Source organism: Lissotriton helveticus, chromosome 9, assembly GCF_964261635.1.
Source record: "Lissotriton helveticus chromosome 9, aLisHel1.1, whole genome shotgun sequence".
In the NCBI taxonomy this organism is placed as follows: domain Eukaryota; kingdom Metazoa; phylum Chordata; class Amphibia; order Caudata; family Salamandridae; genus Lissotriton; species Lissotriton helveticus.
The window spans coordinates 364,848,907-364,873,023 of NC_136070.1; the positions used below are offsets into that span (position 1 = coordinate 364,848,907).

General features: G+C 44.1%; 1 protein-coding gene across 2 annotated transcripts in view; it reads right to left on the bottom strand.

Moving 5' to 3' along the window:
• CLMN (calmin) overlaps positions 1–24,117 on the bottom strand; it is a 558,733-nt gene that overhangs the window by 234,985 nt on the left and 299,631 nt on the right. For both annotated transcript variants that reach the window (XM_078660111.1, XM_078660112.1), the window contains exon 2: positions 1,813–1,874. In XM_078660111.1, coding sequence (XP_078516237.1) covers positions 1,813–1,874 — 62 coding nt within the window. The remainder of the gene's footprint in view (positions 1–1,812; positions 1,875–24,117) is intronic.

Sequence of the window (24,117 nt, forward strand, 5' to 3'; positions counted from 1 at the left end):
TAACAACACTACGGAAGTCCTTGTTATATTGGCATGATTGACTATTCCATGATATACTCGTAGCCTTGAGAAAGTCCAGAGGGCAAAACACATATTGGCTGATAATATATACATGGAGACAAGGAACATCACCAATGCCACAAGTATTCTCAAGAGAAAGTGAATTCAAAAGGTGAAGCAATATATTTACAGAAATTATGTTATATAGTGTATTTTTTATGAAAATGTAAGACCAGCCTTTGAATTCCATATCCACACACAATGGAGCGATGTGCAACCTTGGTCAGATATATAGTTATAATAGTTTGAAGCACAAAACTTGCTATAGCTGATTTGCTCAAAACTGTCTTAATGTTTTTAAATAGCTTTCAAATCCAAATAATACAATTATGTTGGCAAAAAAAAACGATTTTTGTTTTCCAAACTCCCAAAATTGTTGCTTGAATAGAATTATAAAAAACGAATTAAGTTAGAAAGCATTCGTACAACAACAGTAGAACTATGCTTGACAACATGCACTCTACCGATCATAAGACCTTTTGGAAACCGGCTGTTCTAAAACAAAAACAGCCCTGCCCAGCAATATTTATATAGCAACGTCTTAACCAAGTCAGACTGGGATGAAGGGTAATATCCCAAAACCAGTCCCAGAATACTTGTTTCTGGTTCAGGGAGGACCTGGCCTGGCAGTTCAGGCTGGATTGTTCCCATGAGGATCAGGGTCAAGACTGATTTTCATATGGCTGGTTCCAAACTGGGGAGGCATGGTGAGCAAAACAAATGATGGGTTAAACCCAATCAGTGACTGGGGTTGAATGTATGCTTTGTTCAGCATTCCATCCAATATTTGTTCTTTTTGCTTTTGCCACTCTAAGTGGCAAGGGTATGCCCAGACACGGCTCCAGTGCTCACTGTGCCATAGGATTCAAGCTAACCTGGCTGATGAGGAGTGATACCCAGAAAGCAGTTCCAGGATGCTCATTCTCGGTCCAGGGAGGACCTGAACTGGCAGTTCATGCTGGAATGGACCCATGAGGAGCAGGGTCAAGAATGATTTGCATATGGCTGGGTCCGAATTGGGGGGCGTGGTGAGCGGAGAAACAGTGGATTAAACCCAGATCTGTGACTGTGAATAGGGGTGAATATTTGACCTGTTCAGCATTCCTTCCATCATTTGTTCTTTGTCACCTGTGTATAAACCTCAATCTACACCAACATTTACATCTCTGTGGTTTATTCCTACATTATTTTTTGTGTACTGACCTTCTAATGATAGAATACGAAATAATGGACTCAACTCATCAGCAAGCTCAGCCCGTGAAAAGTGTAATACTTAGGACACATCCGAAGGCCTGGGTTTTGCACAGTAATCTCTAGTACATTTAAAAGTCAATTACATTACAGATCGCAAGCACGAGGGCTGTTTTCTTGCAATACAATAGGGGCTTGTGTGATTGAACAATGAGAAGTGTTATTCGGTCCTTCGATTTTCTTTCTTTATTTCCAACTTGTTCTGGGCTTTTTTTTACTTTTCAAAGATTGCCCTGGGCTTTAAATTCACTTGTTAGCGCAGGGATCTTGTATGTTGTAGCCGCTTAAGAAAGATGTTTTTGAAGATGCCACAATCAAACGCAAAAGTGCAGCACACAGCATAATCACTGGCTAACCCGCTGCACTAATTTTTCTATTGACTGACTCCTTTTCAGCATTACAAGCAACAAGGTGGTTTTATGTAAATTACTAAAATAAGGTGTAATTTAATAAAATTATGTGAATTAATAAAACAGGGTGAGAATAACTGAAGTTACTTACTTTCTCCAGATGTAAATTGATCCACCTGGTGAACGTCCTCTTCTGGATATTTTCTCTTTCAACTAGAACGAAAGAGACAAAACATATGTCAAATATAAGGCCAAGTAAAGTTTGAGGGATATATCTAATTAATACGAATACAACTTCAATTAGTACATATCTAAGGGCATCATTAACAGGGGAGTGATGCAACAACTGGTAACAATCGGTGGCAGTCCCACCACGCCTGCATTTCTCTTCTCATTTAGAGAATGGAAAAGCACGATAGGAGGTCGAAGCGCTGACGTCGGAAGTGTCACCCTGATTCTGTCCAAATAAGGGAGGGCCTTCTGACGCCATGCACAACAGGCAGACTTTCTGGCAGAGACCACCATTGAAACCATTAATACCATCGCGATGCCAAGCAAAAAACTATACGCCAACAGCCGCGGCCCGTGGACGGAGTTGCGGTGGGGCAGGCAGGCGGGGCGGGGAAGGGGCAGGGTGGGGGGGTGATAAACACCGGAACATGGATGATTACAGGTAAGTAAACAATTAAATTAATAAAACAAATTTCGTAGCGCGCCCTGCATTGCATTTTGCTATGCAGGGCACGGAACAAAATTTGTTTTATTAATTTCATTGTTTACTTACCTGTAATCATCCATATTCCAGTGTTTATCACCCCCCACCCTGCCGCTCCCCCACCCCGCCTGCCTGCCCCACCGCAACTCCCTCCACGGGCCGCGGCTGTCCGCCAACATTTTGGGAAAAAACTCCAAGTATGTGGTGGGCATGAGACAGGGTTGGATTGGGACCAAGAATCGAGCCGGGCACACCAAAACAAATGGCCCACATTTGTGAATTTCCTTTCAGCAAAACACTGCTTCAGCAAAGTTTTATAAACAGAAAGGGAGTGGGGAGCATGTTTTATTAACTTCACACTGCTGAGCCACACATGAATGCAAGTGAGACCACTTCTGCTCAGGCCCCCTGCCCCGCTCAATCAGCATACATTAATGGGCCAGCCCAGCAGGAGAAAGGGAGTGACACCTCCACACAGCTGCCTCTAACAAGCATTGGCATTGCCAATAGGTCTCGCTTGTGGGACCTTATAAGTATTTAGTTATGCAGCACAATATCCTTAGTGCAACAACATCAACTGTTGCATGCCTAAACACTTATAAGGTACAAGGTTTAGCCGTGCAACAGCTGATGTTGTTGCACCAAGGATATTGTGCTGCAAAACTAAATACTTATAAGGTCCCACAAGCGAGACCTATTGGCTATGCCAATGCTTGTTGGGAAGGTGCTGCGCTCTGAGTCATGTCTTTTCAACAAAACAAGGGGACCCAATAGATACCTAGGGACCTTGGGCAAACGACTATTGAGGAAAACAATGGTCCTTAGGGTTAGAAATTTTGACAATTCAATGAAATATAGACTCCAATCAGTACTATATCGGAACGTTTTTCAGTACCCAGCCGGGCCTGAATTTTTATTCAAGTATAGACATAGATAAAAAGACCACCAGAGAGGTCTGATTCATAGACTGATAGGGTACAAGCCTGTACCTATCCAGAACATACTCGAACAGGGTTCGGGGGTGAGAAAGGTAAGAAAGGAAAGAAGGTAAAGAATATCAGGCAAAAAGAACATGGGAGCCAACTGTCCCTTGCATCATTAATACATTTGCAAAGCAAGTTCAGACAGACAATTACTGTAACAATATTAACACAATAGAGAGGTTACAGAATTGTAAAAGTTGTCGACGGCGTTTCGATCCCTGGCTCCTAGTGAACTGGGATCATCATCAGGACTTTATAATATATTGCCTGTTTATACTTTCGAGAAAAGCCTTTCAGAGCAATATTTAATCTGCTCAAATGGGTCGAGAGAAGGTTTAATTCGGTGGAAGGAGGACCGGTGCCTCGAGTTTCTACTGAGTAGACATAATACTGTCAACTGCTTGTATTGATTCTTCCAAATCGAAGAAGTACATAAAATTATCCACACGTCGGTGGGCACTCGAATTATTTCAAGTCTCTCGTCTACAGGCGTTGCTGCCTTGCTCATGAATCCAGCAGGAACCAGGCGGCGTGCTCAATGGCAGTGTGCCGACTCATCGGGGATCCGGAAATGAGTCATGTGCATTAATGGGGCAGAGAAAGCATTCCATTGACTAGCATGGCACAAACTCTGCCCACAAACAAACCGTAGGCGCATGTTTTCCAGCCTTACTTGTCTGACTGTGCCAGATGTATCTGCATGCAATTATTTTTTGTGTGTTTGTTGAACGGGGGCCTAAGCGGGTGGGCAAATGAGATTTCTCGGTGCTGCGCACCATGCGGACTTTGTTCCCGAGTAGCGGCCCAAGGCCCTCCGGCACAGAAGCCAAAGATGGGCAGCAACGTACTGCTTTCGGACGAACAAAATGTACAACTTCAGCTGAGCAGAAGCAAGAGTGCCTGCGTCTCCGAACACAAATGGCCCTTGTTGTTTGTGGCCGGTTGCGTTTTCAAGTGAGCGCACGCTGCTCCTAGGGTACAAGCTATGTTCCATGAATGTGCGGGTTTTTGCCTTTTTTCATAGTTGCAGTCAATTGTACATTTTGCAAATGTGTACGTTATTGTTGCTTGAGATTTGTGTAGGCACAATTGGGCATAAGTATGGCTTTGGAGCGCATGTACTCCGAGCTCAGAGGCTGCCTTCGAAGACTAGAATATGAATAGTTTTGCGGTGGTGTCCTGTTCGTGGGGATAAGGGCATGGCCTGTATTAGGCATAGGGGTCGTAGCGTTGTAACAAGGTCATTGTGTATTTGCCCATTAAATGTGCCATGTGCTGTTCCGCTCCCTCCTGCCTGCTTAACTGGGCGGGGCGTAGTGGTGGGGAGACGACGGGATAGGCATAATTAAAAAAAAAAAGAAAATAACAAGAAAGCAAAGCAAATGCCGGATGGGTGCGGGAGAGCCTGGTGGGGGGTGGGAATGCGAGGGAGGAGAAGTGTGGCAGGCAGAATGCCTGAGGGAAGCCGGCGACGGTGAAAGCGAAACCTAACGTGCTGACACGATAAAAAAAAAACCAAGAAAGCAAAGCAAATGCCGGATGGGGGTGGGAGAGCCTGGTGGGGGGGTGGGAATGCGAGGGAGGAGAAGTGTGGCAGGCGGAATGCCTGAGGGAAGCCGGATGGGGGCGGGAGAGCCTGGTGGGGGGGTGGGAATGCGAGGGAGGAGAAGTGGTGCGAAAGTGCGATGCGCTTGGAGAGAGGCCGGATGGGGGCGGGAGAAACTGAAAGTACGAGTAGGAGGGAGGCTGATGCGCGTGCTTGTTTGCTCACGTGATTCACGTGAACTTAATGAAAACTGCAGCGCAAGAAGCCCTTGGTTTCACTAGGATTTCAAGCACTTGAATTCTTGCTCCGCTCGATGCGCTTGCGCGCATCGATAGGTCGCAAGACCTAAAAAGGCCACTCAGGCACCCACTAGGCCATTGGCGGCATCCTAACAGCACAGACAGCCCCCAGGCTGCCCAAAAGAGCAGCCCACAGCTAGAACTTGGCTACCAACTCTTCGGCCCTTTACCCGAGTGCCCGCGTAACCAATCTGACCCTGGCATTAGACATGTGATACTTGGAGATGAACCCCGGCTTTGGAGGGCTATCTTAAGGAATCATATTGATGTCAGGTACACCATGGCGTTTCTGCTGCCACAGATTGTTTATCTACATCGTGGCTTCCACCACGGATATGGGAGACATTTCCATGGGGAACATTTTTCACAATTATGATGAACCAGTTTAAATGTTGTGACTAGGCCTCTGCCAGTACATTGGAAGTGCTCCTTCTGGCATAATGGTGTTATGTCAGGTGGACCAGCACAGCTCAAATAATTGACACCCCTAATGGATATTATATAGCTCGGTGAATGGGTCAACTGTCAAACTAGCACATGTCAATCACCACCTTTCTAGGCTACATTGCTACACTTGAATGTCCATCCGTGCATGCTGGCAAAAAGCACTGCAGACAAATGCATTTAATAGTCACATGCATCTCTTAGTAGGCACTGAGTAAAATACATAGGGGCACAGGACACAATGGATTGCATAAGACTGAAGTTGCATGCAGGAGGAAAAGCAAGCAGATATAGTTTGCTTGGGGTCCGCCCCGATAGTTCTTTTTAGGGCTCGGCCTACATCCCACGAAGTGGGTGTGGCTTAAGAGTCCTTTTCTGAGGACTTCGAAAATCTAACCTACGAATTCCAGAAAAGCGCGTGATTTTTGCTAGTTATTTATGGCAGCTGCATGGCAATTGGGCCTCGCATGCGTGTGTTTTTAAAAGGCAGCACGCAATAGGCCATAGGCTGTAGAGTTGCTCCGCTTCCTGCATATTCCGTGCGGACACGCACAGCAGAAGGCCGTATTTCTTCAATTACCAGCTGTCATGGCTCTCAGTAATTGAAGACAGATGCTGGGCGCGCGTGCACCATTGTTTGCTGTCTGCTCTACGAAGCCTTGCTTTCTCTGCTGTGTGTGTTGTGCGCATGCCGCCTCCCAGTCAAAGCTTGACTTTAGTCTGACATTGTGACCCTCACAGAATGAACCTCCCCACTGTCTTTGCTACTTCTTGTACACTCACAATTGTCACTATTGCCTCCGGTATTGTAACTTTTGCTTCTGTAATTTGTTCACTTGTAATGTTCTCTTATATCAGCTCTGTTGCTTTTGTCGAGCGCTCTGTCACCTTCGGGTAAAGTCCGCGCTATATAAAATAGCATAAATAAATCCACCGACTTCGCATCACCCCTCCCTGTTGTCTCATCACCTATGCTGCCACCAATGCTAGCTGCTTGCTAACTGACTAGCTAACTACAAAAAGTGCATGCCACTGCCAAGCATAAATGACCACGCACATGCCACTCTCAAGCTCGCGTGACCACATGCACGCTACAACACCGAAATACCCACAGCAGTCACTAGCGACAACTCAGAAACTTGACATTTATTGCTGACTCTTTATTCAGAAAGTCGCTGTGTGCAATAGAATCATAATACTCGGATTTGTATAGTGCTCGTGCGGGTCTCCAGGCGCTGTGAGATGAAATGATTTGCCAGAATCACAGGAGTTCAGCCGATGCCAAAACTCGAACCTGGACCCCCCAGCCCCAAAGTCGGCTGCTCTGGCAGTTACGCCACACCCCTTAAAGACAGTTGGGCATGACACGTCATCATGCGCTTGGAGTGCACTGCAGACCCGCCCCTTCCAGGCACCTCGGGCTGCTGTTGTTTCCTGCCCCTTGTGTGGTTCTCGCTATTTTATGTGTTTGTCTCTTCGGATGATGCTGACAGACAGACCGCGCTGCCTCCTGACACACTTCGGTTTTGCTTCTTCCTCAAGACGCCGCAGCCCCTCCCCTCCGGTGTTCCTGCTCCTGATGTTGAGTTGAGAGGGATAGAAGGTGCTCCGATGTCTGGAGCAAGTGTTCAGTATCTGTCCTGAGGTGAATACGCTGCAATGCTGCTCTGTGATACTCTGGGCAACGTTCAGGTTTATACGACAACTGTCTTGTTTCTGATTTCACAAATGGTTCATGTTTAAAAACAGTCCGATAAATAAGTACTTCCCAGTGCATTGATATACTGTGACATTTTAATGTCCCAGCTTCTACATGTTAAAGAAATGCACTTTTTAGTGCAGAGTGTGAGTGAGTGCAGAGTGAGTGAGTGCAGAGTGTGAGTGAGTGCAGAGTGTGAGTGAGTGTAGGGTGAGAGTGAGTGCAGAATGAGTGCAGAGTGTAAGTGCAGAGTGAGTGCAGAATGAGTGCAGAGTGTGAGTGAGTGCAGAGTGTGAGTGAGTGCAGAATGAGTGCAGAGTGTGAGTGAGTGCAGAATGAGTGCAGAGTGTGAGTGAGTGCAGAGTGAGAGAGTGCAGAGTGAGTGCAGAATGAGTGCAAGTGAGTGCAGAGTGAGTGTGAGTGCAGAGTGAGTGTGAGTGCAGAGTGAGTGTGAGTGCAGAGTGAGTGCAGAGTGTGAGTGCAGAGTGTGAGTGCGAGTGCAGAGTGTGAGTGAGTGCAGAGTGAGAGTGAGTGCAGAATGAGTGCAGAGTGTAAGTGCAGAGTGAGTGCAGAATGAGTGCAGAGTGTGAGTGAGTGCAGAGTGTGAGTGAGTGCAGAGTGTGAGTAAGTGCAGAATGAGTGCAGAGTGTGAGTGAGTGCAGAATGAGTGCAGAGTGTGAGTGAGTGCAGAGTGAGAGAGTGCAGAGTGAGTGCAGAATGAGTGCAAGTGAGTGCAGAGTGAGTGCGGGTGCAGAGTGAGTGTGAGTGCAGAGTGAGTGTGAGTGCAGAGTGAGTGCAGAGTGTGAGTGCAGAGTGTGAGTGCAGAGTGTGAGTGCAGAGTGTGAGTGCAGAGTGTGAGTGCAGAGTGTGAGTGCGAGTGCAGAGTGTGAGTGCAGAGTGTGAGTGCAGAGTGCAGAGTGCGAGTGCAGAGTGTGAGTGCGAGTGCAGAGTGTGAGTGCAGAGTGTGAGTGTGAGTGCAGAGTGTGAGTGCGAGTGCAGAGTGTAGAGTGTGACTGCGAGTGCAGAGTCTGAGTGCGAGTGCAGAGTGTGTGTGAGTGCAGAGTGTGTGTGAGTGCAGTGTGTGCACCGTCAGTGCACACCAACAGCCATCACTACACACATCAATTGTTAACGAATCCACAATTAACTATTGTACCAACAGCAGTATTGCAAACTTTACTTTTAAACATAATCATCTAAGCTCAGCATGCTACCATTGCTCCAATTCCAATCCAAACCACATAATTCCATTACACACTACATACATACACTCCATAGCACATGGCGAAAAGACATTGCCATTTACAATGCCATTTCCTCTAACTCAAATAGATCCGAGACCTATTGCATTTCTAATGCTTGTTTTTTATTATTATTTTTTTTTTGCAGCACATGCCTTTGACTCGTGAGGCAGCTCTGCTGATTCACTGGTCAAACAAACTGCTTTTTGTTCTTCCATATCAGACAAAATGTCAAAAGCAGACTCTAGAATCAGTCTGTCACATAGCTATGATTTGTTTGTTTATCAATATTTCAAAAACAGTTGGGAAATGTGTGCCAAATTACAAAAGCGTGACCTTTGTCTGCTTGCCAAGTGGTGTCTGGTGCCTTTGTGTCCAGCAGTTTTTCCAGCTGTCTCGCCACAATAACAGTCCAAAGAGAACCTTAATCTATGTGAATACATTTATTGTATAGTTTTATTCACATTCATCAAAAGTTATTGGCGAAAAATAATACCTTTAATTTTTGCCTCGGCACTGTAGTGTTGCACTCTATTATTTTACTTGTATATATTAGGTTGAAATCACTTTAATTCCCTCAATATAAATAAATAGAAAATGTTATGATTAACCGGTGCCTTTACCAAAACCAAGAACAAAGCACAAAGTATTGAATAGCAACTAAGTTTATGGATTATGATATGCTTTATTCATTTCCTTCAAAAGTAGTCCCGCAATTAAAACCGTTTCCTGTTCTAAGTAAATCGGATACATTTTACAAGCTTTGACCTAATTTCGATAGCCTTGATCCCTTCTAGGCAGCTGTTGAACAGCTGGCGCTAAACTCAGCAAGTATGACAACTGGACAGACCTTGGGAAGAACGGAAACCATTTCACAAAGGACTGTCGGCTGGATTATTGAATCTGTGTAATTTATTGTAATAAAAACAATTTAATAAAACCATAGGGTAGGTGGGATTAAGCAGATGGCAGCAGATAGGGAATTAGTGACATGAGATAATAATACAGAAATCATTTTAAGGCTGCATAATACAGTGCACAATAGTCCTTGACACTGAATCAATAACAAACAACCATTTTTGTTGTGTGTCAATCTAGGGTTCTCTCCTACCTGGTGGTTACAATTTCTGTATACAAATTTTAAATAGTTATACCGTTATACCGTGTATTTTTGAGCTTTCATTACTTAATGCCTCACTTTCCCTCAAACTGACAAGGGAGATTTAACCTTTGTTCTAAGATCGGTATAACTGATTTAGTGAATGTTATTTTCACACATCTGATCAATGGCACAGGGCCGGCTAACACCCAGTTTGCTGTCACCTTGAACCAGGACGAAAAGCTGCAAAGAAAGCTGTTGGAATAAAAACAACCACCGAAGCTGCCCTTATTTCTACTACAGTATAGAGAACAAGCTGGTAAGTACACACACATAAAAGAAACAAATGGTGGACAAACCTATAGAGAAACAAAAAACTGAAAAGAAAAAGAAAAAAAAACTATGAAAAAAATCAGAGCGCTCTCTCACGTAATAATAAATTCTCTGATACCTAATCACTATTTCTGTAATCATTTAAAAAATATATTATTGTATATTTTTCTTTTCTCATTCTTTATTCACTCCATTACCTTCCAACCGACCATGGAGATTTCACATTTGTTATAAATTCCGTAGGATTCATTTGGTAATGTTACACTCAACTAATGCCCCAATGGTACTGGGTCAGCACCGCTCCTTATGTGATGTCACAATGAGTTAGGAAAAATAAAACTGCAAAGAAAGCTGTCATCATAAAGACAAACATCAAAGCTGCACTAACAGCACAGAAAACAAGTTCAGCACATACCGAAATGAAACAAATGGCATAGAAAACTATAGAGAAAAAACACACTGAAAATCATAACAAAAAAACTATCAAATCACACAGGTTTGCACAAAACTATTGAAACTCCATACTTGTACTCCGGAACCCATAAAGGATTAGTGGTTAATTAGTATTGTGAAAATATTAAAGCAATTGGGGGTGGTGGATATGTTAGTCAGTTATTTGGATTGAGCAGGAAAGTGGAGGATAGAAGAGGGAAAAAGGTTTGCATTTATATAGCGCTTGCTACCCTTGATTGGGTGTTGAAGCTCTTTTTCGGCGAGTAGCGAGCTACTTCGGAACCCAGAAAGGATTCGTTGTGAGAAGTTAGTGAGATATATAGGTTAAAAATGTAATATGGGGCCCTCTTATTGGTTTGTCTTCTGTTTGGCCAGGTGCGATACAAGGTACTTGATTCAAATATTTAAACAAGCATTGAAAATGCAATAGGTCTCGCCTTTGATTGACTTAAAGCCATTTGCTTTGCTAATAGTATTATATAGCAAAGCACATGGCTTTAACTTAATGAAAGGCGATACCTATTGCATTGTTAATGCTTGTTATTCATCAGTTCAAGGATTGCCCTTTTTAAAGATTTTTGTCAGTAGACCTAAAAATATTGTCAAATCCCTCAAAACATGTTTGCCGTAATGTTATCAGCTGCATTCGGTGTGTTTAAAATGCTGAATTATCACTATTTTCTGGTATTAGCTCTAGGGATAGCTCCGCCCCATAGTTTGAGTTCATAGCACCACCTCCATTAGTTGGACTGAGCCCCCCTTCTTAAAAAAGTTCTGGCCTACTTGCCGACTTGCAATAACACCCCCCTCTCCCCGCCACACACACAGTACCCACCAGGAATAATTCACAGACTCAGGGAAATGGTCTGATAGAGAAGCTGAGATGGAGAGAGGCGCACAGAGTGAAAGGGGGAGCCATGAAAGGAGGTGACAATCAACTAGGAGATGGAAATAGGCTGAGATGTGAGTGGGCTGAGAAGAAAGGAGGTTGAATTTTAATGCAGATACATTTAAATGCGTGATATTAGGGGGCTAGAGGAAAGAGGGATATATAAGCGAAGGGATGGAAAGAGAAATAACACGGATTAGAGAGATGAGTCAGGAGATACAGTAAAGGAGGGAGGCGTGTATGGCAGAGATACAGTGGTGAGAAGAAAGAAGAGAGGGGTCGAAAGAGAAAGCAGCAAAACAGAGATGATGGGAGCCCAGTGGAGGGAGAGAATGTGGTGAAGAGAAGACGTGAGAGGAAAGAAAGGGCAAAGGAGATACAGCCCCCCACGCAATGTGGTGAGGTGCCCCTGTGCCTGCCCTAGATCACATAGACCCATTGGACTAGGGCTGAAGGTGGGGCCTCCATTGCTCTGGGGAGTGTCAGTGAATGACTGCAGAGAGACGGGGTATGGGGACATTTGGACATAGTAGACAAGCGCTACATGGAGAGAAGGGAGGCGGGGTGGTAGTCTAGGAGGGCTCGAGTCCGCGCATCACTATGGCGCCCACTTGATTAATTAAGTGCTGGGTGGTTTTCAACCCATAACCAAACTGTCAGATAGTCACACACACAAGTATAAATACTTGCAGAACATACCTACATACACATACAGAGCACAAAGGCAGACGCGGGGCCGTGTGCAGCGGTGCAGCTAAGAGCAGCAACAGGTGCCACACCAAGGAGAGGGGCGCTACTCCAAGGACCGACTCCGCTCGCAATACTGGACATAGATTGACAGCAGAAAAAAAACACTCAGGCAAAGGAGAGCGTTCGAGCTCACAGTCGGTGCACCCCGAACCTGCAGGCTTATCCGGAGTGACCTCACGCTTGGACTGGAGACCCTCGCGCATCGTCGGTGTGCACAAGGAGAGGCACCTAGAGGCTCTTATTGTTTTAGGACTCGTTGCCATACATACAGATAAAGCGACTGCACAAGAGAAGACGTGAGGTCTGCAGTGGGAAGAAACTCAGTCGAAGGAACAGCCAGTGCGTTCGCAGACCTGAAATTCTTCGTCCTGGACTGTAGGCACAAGCAGGCAGAAAACAGAAAGCTACCCCAAGACACCGGGCCAGCGTGTGGAAGCTGGCCGGTCGCTGTGGTGGTGCTTCAGGTGCTTCTACACGATCTGCCACGGGTGGCGCCTAGATGCCGCTGCCCAGCCTAGTGGTATCTCGACACCGCCAGAACCTGTGGTGCCCACCGCCTTACCACCCTCTGCTGGCTGTGTCTCAATGCCACCCACCTACAACAGAGACATGGAGGTGAAATTGGCTAATAGGTATGGAGGGGGCGGGCTGCTGCGTGTTGGGGTGGCGGTCTTTACGTGCTCTGTAATTAAAATGGGTCTATCCCAGAATTATGCTTGAAGGAATGCAGAAACGTTGTGAATTGATTAATGTATTGCTCTAAAAACAAGCGCAGTCCCAAAAGTGAAAGAGGACCGTGCTGCAGCCGATCTCTTGTCTTTATGGGGCCATGTGTTAGAAACACATTGTCCCATAAAGATAAGAAAGTGCTTTGCGACAGATGCAAAGCAGGCAAGCCAGTCCAGGTGGGCCGGCACAGAAAGCCAAAGGGAGGCAACCCAAACACCTAATTTCCAATGGCAAGGCACCGTTCAACATAAACGGTGATACCAGCCAAAGGAAATGACTGATGGGGCTTAAAGCCCTCTTCTGAAAATCCTCTCCTATGAAATCTCTCGTGGAGGTGGAGCAGGGCTCTGCCCTGCAACGCACGCGAGACCGAAAAACTGTACTTCAGGGAAAACAAAACAGCACCATCTAGTGAGGTGTCCACGCAAGTTGCTTTGTTAACAGCAATGACGGCAGGCTGGCTTCCAATTTAAAAAAAAAAAAAAACTATAAATAAATATTGCTGTAGGAGAGTGGGTCCTGTAATGTGAAGTGTGTTGCATAGAACCTCCTCTCCAGTCTCAACCCCTTTAGATGGCCGATAACCAGACTGTATAAACATTCAATTTCTATTCAGTGTGAAACCATTACCTAATAGAATAACTCCGATGGCCACTGGCAGATACCAGTTAGGGCACACACGAGTTTGAAAGGATTACAGCTAATGAAATCAATGTAATCACCAACTTTTATACTGTGTAACATAAATAGATCTTGTTTCTTACAGAAGGTCAGAACAAGAGAGATTTGTATTTTAAAATGTATCCAAAAAGAAGGGGTTAATAAATAACTACTGTCAGCCATCACGCAAACGTATGGGCATTATAACAGTGACTTTGCTTCTGTGGTGTAGAATGTTGGGGGTAGCCAGCCAATCAGAATGCTTCTCTTTTGGGCAATACATATTGTTCCGTGCCTACAAATGGAGCATTCTCTGGCTGCAGATTCCTTGCTTCTACAACATGTCTTGTCCTAGTGGCTAGCACCCCACTACCCACCCTCATCCGCTACCAATCTAAAGTGTGGATGCTCTAAAAATAGCACCTCTTTACCCTGTCCCAGCAGCTCTCTGATCAGAAGCAATTTGTTGCTACTAGCTGTTAGTCCCGCCCCTTCTTTGTCAAAAGTAATTTCCAATACCAGAGAAAAGTAGAAAAAAATTAAAGTGACATATCTGTTGATTTTTGTCCCCTGTTCTGTAGCATTTGGGCATACATTCCCTCGTTGAGAAAGGAATGGAGGTGCTGCCATTGCATGCTGACAAGCTAAAGGCTCCATGTTTTCAGTTTTTACTGATTTTTGCCCATAACTACAGGCAGAAAACCATTAATCTTCCTGTCTGTATTTGTTTTCAAATGTGGCTTAAAACGGAAATTCCGTTGTTTTAAGTGATTCTAAATGCTGTCAGTTATGGCGAATAGCTGTGCGGATTGACATGCAAGGGGATAAAAAAAATAGTAAAGGGCCTTAAACAGCAGTAGATTTGCACAACCTTGATACTAAAATGTGCATGTTTTCTTATAATTGCATATTTTATCATATGAATATATATATATATCATTGAAACCTGTCAGGTGTTCAGGCACAGGTGGACATTAACTGGTTAAATAAATGTAGACAGACACACATTCCAGCTTCATATTTTCACAAAACCTAAAATAAATATAGATAAATGCAGGCAAAATTAGCAAACAATAAACACTGATAAATACAGACGGAAATTACAAAAATATAAATACCATAAAACCGGGAGCCCTAATCATTACCCACCCAGACTGTGCTAACAGACCTGAGCAAAAAGCTCACACATAGGATGCAAAGATCTCAAAATTACGTTGAGGGAATATTTTGGAACAGAAACAGAAATAAGTTAAATCAACCCTAAATCTACTTCATTGGTGGAGTTCCAGGATCTCATTAAATTCTCAATTACACACATGGCCTCCTGAAGGAAATTCATTGTGAGTCTGCAATAGCTGGCACCAGGCATCTCAGAACTTTCACCTCGCACCCGATCCTCCAAAGATCCTTCAGATATCATAATTAAGGCAGAGGATCAGTAAGGGAACATGGCCTCAAAATTTGGAATGCTCTCGACCCACACAATCACAGAGTCAAACTACCTGTTATTCAGTAAACATCTCAAAACAGAATTGTTTAGATGCACAAGAATACGAACTGGGTGGTCTCCCTCATATCCAAAAGGACTTCCTGTGGTCAGTGACTTAGTCTTGTTTTATCTTTATACTTAAGCACTAGGAATTGAACATAACTTGAAATATAAACAATAACTAAATAGGTGCAGAGGGGTTCAGAAGAAACAAGAGTCATGAACTTTCAATGGCACTTCAGTCTAACAGGCCCATAGTAGACATTCTGGGTGGCTTCTCTTACTTAACTTGCTCTGAAATTTCAGGTGTTGTATGTTCATATGTGTCTACAGAAGTACAACAATAAGGCTCATAAAGCTGTCAAGCTTTAAAACAAAATGGTGTCAGGTTGTTAAACTTCTTTGTCGAGTCAGTGACCCAAGATCTAATAGTTATACTTTAGAAACAGGTCTGTGTGAGCCAGTGACAAGTGGCGTTTTACCCCAAGTACATTGGAGCAATACAAAAACATTATGGGCAACTGTTTGATTACATACGGATGCACCATTGATTTACAATAATAGGTTACATCATGTACTGAGGCATGAAGTGATACATTGTTTGCTCACCTTTCCAAACACCTAACCATTCATAAACAATAGAGGGGAACCCCTACTGTGCTTAGCCTATCTCTCTAGATAACTCTATGGTGTTTAAAGGACTCTCACCCACTAGGATTCCAAGTGGAATGCTTCAACATAGAATCCTCGTCCAGATACCTAGTGTATCTGGATGAACTCAAGCTTGGTATCCAAGGACGCTCTTTCGTTATTCAGTGGTATCCTACATTTAAAATAGTCTAGGGTGTCCAGAGGGTTAATTGTATTTTCAAATCGCACCCTAAAGGAATTAAAAACAGGTGGGGGTGCGCTAAGGAATTTAGCATGCTCTGAATCCCTGGGTCAACATGTTTCAGCAATCACACCAATACCTCCCTGGGATAGTTTTCTTTCATCAGGATCCTTTGAAAATAAAATGGAATCCCAGTGGATGGCAGGCCTTTTAACACCATAGATTGATCCCCTTGGGCGAGTACAGAGTGATAGGCTAAGCACTGTAGGAGTTCCATAAATGGACCAGGTCATAAATGCTCAGGAACTTGCTAAAATTCAAACTCCATTTGTTCTACCAATCCGAGTAAGGCACACTTACATTCTAGTCCTTATTGCCAGGCACAACATCTCTGAAAGATTGACAGACCCATTTAATCTAGGTGCCTGTGCTGAAACGGGACCATACTGAGAGACAGCCTTTCAGGATGGGGGTGAAGATCTCAACCAAAGCCACAGACGATCCTCTAAATTATTTCAGATCTGCCATGGATAATACTTAATGTCGTCTTCAGAGTTATTCACATGAGGTGTTGTACTTTTAAGAAGTCCTTAAAAGCGTGTGGAGTTCTTGTTGCAATGAAGGGAGTAAGAGAGAGATTTACGACAAAATCTAAGTTGGTTCTATAGGCAAACCTGTTAGGGCTCCAGTGAGGAATGCTCTCAGCTATGGAAAAAATTAAAGTGATCTCCAACTTTGAAGTAGGAAAATGCTTTGTCCAAGGCGACACCCACAACCCCAAATTCTAAAGAACTGGGAACAGTCAAGGGACGAGATGACATCTGGCAGGAATGGGACTTCTGGCTGTAAAGAAAAGCTTCAATCTTTCCAAATTGTCATGCTTTTGCTGGTACCCACTCGCTTCAGCTCCTAATATACAAATATAAAGCCCACTCTTGGCTGGAGGACAACCTATGCTCCCAGTGCCACAAACAAAGCTGCTCATATCACAATTATTGCAGGATAAATAAAGGCATGAGAACATTGAAAATAAAAAAAGTTGACTCCCGAGTAGCACACAAAAAGAAATATTTAATCTGACACTACATTGCACTTGCCTCTAGTCCAAAAATGGACTGATGATGCTCATAGACATTGGGTAGGGAATCTTCCTGGGTGATTTGAGCTGAATTATGAGTTCTCACAAGCCATTCATGCCATCCCAATCAGCCATTCATTTCTCCTAAAGCTGTTGGTGCCATTTACAGCCACTTAAATTTAGACACATTGACGTCAAACTTATAAAAGCTTGATGACAATTGTGTGCATGTATTTTTTTTGTAAACAAATGAGTAATGCAAAGCATGTAGGATTTTATTCTTTCATTTCGAAATTCTCTAGGAATGGATGACGTCTTCTGGGCATTGCAGTGTGTTTTAGAAACTTTTAAAGCTTTATTATACATATTTTTTAAACAACCAGGGGAAGACAACTTCCCACATCCCAACAATGAAATTGGAAAGGGTGGCTGTTATGCACAGTGTCAGTTGTCATTCCTTGCTACTGGAAATGGTGCTGCATGATTCATTTGTAGCATACAAGAGACTGGGAGTGCTGAAACACTGGAAGGGAGTGGAGAGGCACCCGAACTTACTGTCCAAAGTGGTGTACAGCAGTTTCAAGTATGATAATGTATCCTTGGGAACGCAATTTCCAATGACCGGGAAATTACCCCTTTAATAAAAGTAGAAGAATAAAAGCTTAAAGAAATGCCTGTGCCTCTTATCCAGACAATGTAATACCCAAAGGTAACACCAAAGTCCAGTTTTTCCAAAATCAAAGCATACTTTCCAGAATTACTGTACTGTAAAAAATACATTTCTCAAGCGGTTTGTTTCCTGAAAAAATAACATACTGTAAAGCAGATGTGATGTGTGTCCATTTAGGCTCTGATAAGAAAGCAGAGGCAACTTGATCCTGCTGCTTTTTCTGTGTAAACATGAATATGATACACTTGCTAGTCAATCTACCATAAAGTGCATTGCTTGCAGATTTTAATCACTGTTGATCGACTGTTAATCCATTTCAGATAAAAACAAAGATCTTTTTTTTTACTAAAAAACGTTTGTTTCTAGTTCAAATGGATCAACAGTGGTTAAAAGTCTATGCACGAGGCACAACGCGGCGGCTGAGCAGTTGCAAAATGTAATTTGTCACCTCCCAGCTGTTAATTGCTGTGTTCAGATGTTTAACAGAGGTGACAAATTAGCAAAGATAGCTAGACATTTCCAACTGATGGATCCATTGGAATTTCTATGGAGGGACATATGGGGCCTGGTCCTATTTGTACAGCCACTTTTGGATTGCACCACCACAGCTGTTGAATGCCCCACAAAGCAACACAGAAAAAACAGTCATTGGAAAAGCTAACAGGTCTCAATTTAAGAAATTTGTGGCATCGCCAATGTTTTTTTTAGCAATTATGTACAGCCTCCCTGATGCTGAGCAGTATGCCTAAAGATTTTTTTTTCACTACTGTATTTTGTAGGACTGTGCAACACACGTGCATACTTACAAAATTACCCAGGTACTTTAAAAAATGTTTTTATTTACCAGCTCGAGTTGTATTGGAGAGAGGAATGTGAGGCTGTTGGGGGGAGGCCCACGGGTGAGAAACCAACATGGAGGAGAAAGCACAAAATAGCAACTGCAACATGGAGGTCGGTGGGGTAGAAGCACACAGGTGAGAGAGCAACATAGTAAGGAAGGATCGCAATACAAAAATAGGTGGAGGGATAGCGATTATTTTTAAGAATATATTCAAATGCGACTTTGAACATCTGTCCATTCCAATATGTGAAGCTGCTTTATTCAAGCTGACTCTTTCTCCTAATTTTACGTTTTTAGGCATACTTGTTTATCGTCCCCCAGATTCCCCTTCAACCTGATCTTCAGCTCTCGCTGAACTTATTGCTCCTTATGCCATAAAAACAGCCAACTTCACCCTTCAAGGAGATATGAACTTACATCTAGAAGATACAGCTTGTAAAAATAGCGCCAATTTTATTTCTGATATGGCTTCCCTAAATCTAAATTTACTAAACTCAGGTCCGACACATGCCGCTGGGCATTTCTTGGAACCTATTTTTTCTAATCTAACAGCGATTTCTTGCTCACCGGCCCTTTCAACTAGTTGGTCAGACTATTATCTGATCGAATTTGTCCTTACTCTACCAATAGACAAAGGCACCACTGTCAGCTCACAGGGGGCACTGAAACTGAAAAGAAATTGGAAACAAGCATTTACAATGCAATAGGTCTCGCAGCATTAAAGTTTGAGTTATTGGCATTGTGTATGACAATGTCAATAGTTATAACTTTTGCAAATGTGCACTCTAATTCTAGTGGCTATGACAGCTGGTAACTATACCAGAACAAGCATTAGCAATGCAATTAGTCTAGTCTTTGGGACCGTATATGTATTAAGCTATGCAGCACATTATCCTGGGTGCTGAAATATCTACTGCTCTTTAAAATGGAGGGAAAGTACGCACCAAACTGCAGAACACGCCAGGTATGGGAACACTGAGAGAAATACTGCTTAATAGCAGGAAATTGTAATGTCCAAAGCTCTATTTTTAATATAAAAAGCAGCCCCTTCATTGGTCACATCACTGAAAATACAAGATTTGGGGAAAAAATTTATTGTCTATGGGTGCCCATTGAATACAAGTTGATATGGCCTGGAATCTAGGGAATGCTAAAGTGTTCCTGGTATTGTACCGACCTTTACTGGTCGTTGTCTATCAAGAAAGTTAAATAGAAGCAGTTGAACAGAAAAAAAAATCCCTAAGCTAAAGTGGAAGCAGACCAGTCCTAGGGATAATCTCCATATGACACTTTATGTACTTTACAACAGATCTTCCAAACAGTGCAAGTGCTGTCTACGCTCGACCTAAAAAGGGGGGTACCCTATGTGAAAAATAGATGGGTCGTCAAGAACATGGTAACAATTCAAGAAAAAAATCCTCCGGACCTATACTTCTTTCTAGTGAGTCAATATATGTACTCCAATGCCTACTGAGAAATCTGACGCTAAAAGTCAACCAGGTAAAGCATGCGCTCAACTTCATTTAATGACGCAACGTTACGAAAATACTTTTTCTGCTAGCTCGTTCAATTTTATTGGCTGGTTCGCCTGAATGCACTACTCATATTTTTAGTGTTAGTGTTACGGCTCTCCAGTGCATTCATTTTAATGTTTCTTTTAAAACAATTACAACCAGAGATAAAAGTAAATCTAAAATACTCTAAAATGCATCCAGTCTTCCAAAATGTTCTAAGAAAAAACAAACCACCTCGTCTGTGTCCCATAGCAGCACTTTAGTTTAAATATTCCACTTTCAATAGATCAAAAACATTTCGCTTCGATGAAAATCAAGTGGAATCACAATTAAAATGATGTAAAGTGATAATGGATATTAACAACTATATAAAAAAAGTATTTCGTTTGCTCCATAGATATTTACTGCAAGTCTTTATGAAGCACAGAAAAGTAGTCGTGTGAATTCCTTTGTCGTGTCATTCGCTATGTTAAAAGGGGCTCCTGAAGTGCACAAATTGAGTCTAACATCTTCATGAACTGCTTTCTCGTAACCGTGTCGAATCATTCTATAGTTAGTGGGTCATTACAGAGAAGAATAGATTACTGGAACTATATCCGGGACTGCCCTCCTACCTGGTCAATCATCTACAGATGGCCCAGAGTGATGTCACCTGCATGATCTTATGCCTCTAATCTGAAAGATTAGCACCGGCTCCCAGTCAGACAATGGTTCCCTTTTAAACTCTTCTTTTAGGTCGAGTCTACTACACGGGCTTGAGCAGGACATATTGTGGCGTACCAAAACCATAGAGTGCATTGGAGCCCACCGACTACTCCCCTTTAGTTGGCTTTCTTTGTCACTTATTTCCCAGTTTCTTTAGTGCCCTAGGTCGTCAATTTTGGGCTGACCCTCCTGTGGAACATTGCCTCTTTACCATCAATTTGACTGGCATTTCTGCTTTCCCTGATTGCTTTTCAAGCTGAACTTTGTGCAAGGCACTCCATGCGGACGTTTTTTGCCGTTTCCAGTAAGCAGGCCTCTCCTCCCACAGCCCACCCTTCTGTGCTCGCCTGTGCACTACTCCACTGTATTTCTCCCCGTTATCTCCAGCGCTGTCTGCAGTGTTTTCCCCTTCCCTCCTGCTGTTACTTGGTGGTCCAACCCCTGTTGCTCTCGCCCCCACCCGTCTTAGCATGTTACCCAATGTGACACCCAGTCCCCCATTTCATCCGTTTCTCTCTCGCAAAATTCTTCTTTTAGTGTCCGAACAAACTCGGATCGGTAACAAAAAAAAGCTAGCGTGCAGAGTAGCCAACGTAAAAAAATAAAAAGTAGTTGTGTTCGTTTATAGGAGCGATGCGAGCGCCTACGAAATATCTTGGGGGATGTATTTAACTTTAAGTAAGGGGCATCGCCAAAGCGGATCTGAACGGCTACACACCATAGCCTACCTGTTAGAATGGCGAGGACCATTGAGTTTGTCAGTGCTTGTCCCGTTTTTGGGCAGTTTGGCTGGGTCCATGTATATTCAGCACATTGCTGCTGTGTAAACGCTCTATAATACACATGTTCAGCTCCATGGTAGTTGAAAAGACTACTTTCTCCCCATTTGTAAGTTTGGAGAACTAACTAAGCCATTCGAGAATCGCAGGTGTCTCGTTTGAAACTTCTGTTAAATATTCCCATATGATCTCGCATTGTTTACATGTATAGTCGATGCGTGTCGCTCCCCTGAAAGTATTGCAGTCACCTGGATACCTACAAGTGTTGGAGACAAGTATAAGGCATGGATCTGTTGGTGCTAGCTTGTGGCTATCCAAGCACAAGTTAACGAGCGTCCGTGCGGGATTGGACCAGGAATACGAATATTCTGCCGTTTTACTCTACATCTAGTGCAGAGCAATCATGCACTGAATTGTGGCACGTAGGCCAGTTGTTCATGCAAAGGCTCGGATACTCCATATTTTCATGACCTCTTTACAAGATACATCGAAAAAAATGCGGTAGGCCATTCCTTAGGAGAGCCCGGCCCTCTCACGCCCGCACTGGACCCCCCTGGCTTATACTGCCACCCTCGTTACCTTGTAGACCCTGGCCGCCTCGCCCACAAGGCGCACGCAATGGGACCGGTGCTCCCGGCACTGCACGCACCCGGCGCAGACCAGCGCTTGGTTCTCCTCGCAGAAGAGCTGCAGCGGCTGCCCGTGCTTCTCTCAGCGGGCCTCCTTGGACACGCAGGGCCGCTTCACCAGGTTCACGATGTTCCCAAGCTCCCAGTTGGGCCGCAGGTCCCTCTTGTAGGAGGCCCGGCGGCAGCGGGGGCAGGGCAGGAAGCCACCGGGGCCCTGCCGCAGACCTCCACGCAGGAGCGGCAGAAGTTGTGCCCGCAGTCCTTGGACACGGGGTTGCGGAAAAAGTCCAGGCAGATGCAGCAGGTGACTTCGGCCTTCAGGTCCGGGAAGCCGTTGGACGCCATTGTGGATGGACCAGGCCTCCGGCCTTAGAGACAGAGACCCCTTGGTGCCTGATCTGAAGCACTCAATACTCGCGGGTCACGAGCGCGCTTTGTTTATAAAGTGGAGCTGCGAAGTCCTGCTCGAGACCGTGCCTTTACACCCCCACCCAATCGTGTTCCATTTCACGTGCAGGTCTTTCCCACTGTATAAATGTATTTGCTGTAAGAAACAGCATAAATAAACTCGTCTGTGTCTGAGCCGTCGTTTACCCATAGCATATGTTAATTAGTAACGTGCTCCAGTTTCTGGGCAGTGGAATTGATGTTTTTATTTTTTTATTTTGTAGGCTTTTATTCCCTGCTAAGGAAAATATTTTAATACGTGTTCAAGAATATTTAAATGTTCATAACAGAAATGTTACCCAACCGACGAGGCAGCGTTCTTCCCAGTGAGGGTGATAAACAAGACGTGCGCGCGTAAAACGAAACCTATCGTGGGGCGGGACTTCCGTTTTGTGAAGCCCGCGCCCACGGAGTGCCTGGAGGAGCAGTGGTGATGCGGGGCTCCCATGCCCGAGGGAGAGCCACGTGGAGGCTGCACAAGTCCGGAGTGCCGGTGAGCGGGGAAGGGGGGGAGGTCTGTATGTGTGCGTGTGTGTGTGTCTCTGTGTGCGTTGGCGGGGGTGTGGGGGGGAAGTCTCTCCGTGCGTGTATGTGCATGTATGTGTGCTTGTGTATGTGTGTCTCTGTGTGTGCGCATGCGTGCAGGGGGAGGTGTGCCTGTGTATGTTTGCGCTTCCGAGGAGACAGCCACGGCGAGCGTGTTCGCGCACGCGTGGCCTGCGCCGATCGCCTTTTGCGAGATGTGCGCGGCCAGGTGCTGTCTTCTGGGAAGCAGACCCAGCGACAATAGATCTCTGGCGAGACAGCGCTTACGCGCTGTTCAACGCCACGAGACCTAAAAACTAGATATAAACAGTCTCAATGATCTCTTAGACGCCCAAAAGCCATCCTTTGAGCAAAGTGTAGATCAGTTCTCGACCTCAGTGCAAAGCTGGCTCACTGATGCCATAGATACCTGTCTCCCTCTGACTAATCAAAAAATTAACAACCATCGTCCACCTGCGCCATGGTATGATGAGTCACTTAAAACTGTAAAAACTAATTGTAAGATCTTAGAAAGAAATGGAGAAAGGATTACGCCTCTGCCTCCAAACGGGTCTACAAAAGTGCTTTGAACAAATATCATAAACTCTGTAAACAGGCACGAGCAAGCTTTGTCACTGCAACCATTTCCAATGCGGCAAATTGCTCTAAAACCCTTTTTAACACGGTAAAAGAATTAGCCAGATCTAAAACCTTAATGCAGCCTCCTGCACTGACTCAGTCTAAATGTGAGGAGTAAGCTTCCTTTTTTATCCATAAAGTTGATAAAATTTATCAAGATATTGTATCGGAACAGAAAGCACATCCTACCCTAACCCATCCTTCACCACCCCTTCTCGATATGTCACATTCTCCCTCTAATCAAGCGGACAATTTCAATGACCCAGATCACTCTCTAAGGGCATGGCCCCTACTCACAACAGATAGTGTAACTTTACTCCTAAAGAACATAAAATCTGTATCTCTGAAAGATCCATTACCCGTTTCTATACTAAAACAGTTAAATACCCGAGCACTATCTGTGATAACCCATCTCTTAAATGCTTCAATAGAGGGATCCGTTATCCCATCAACATGGAAACATGCGAT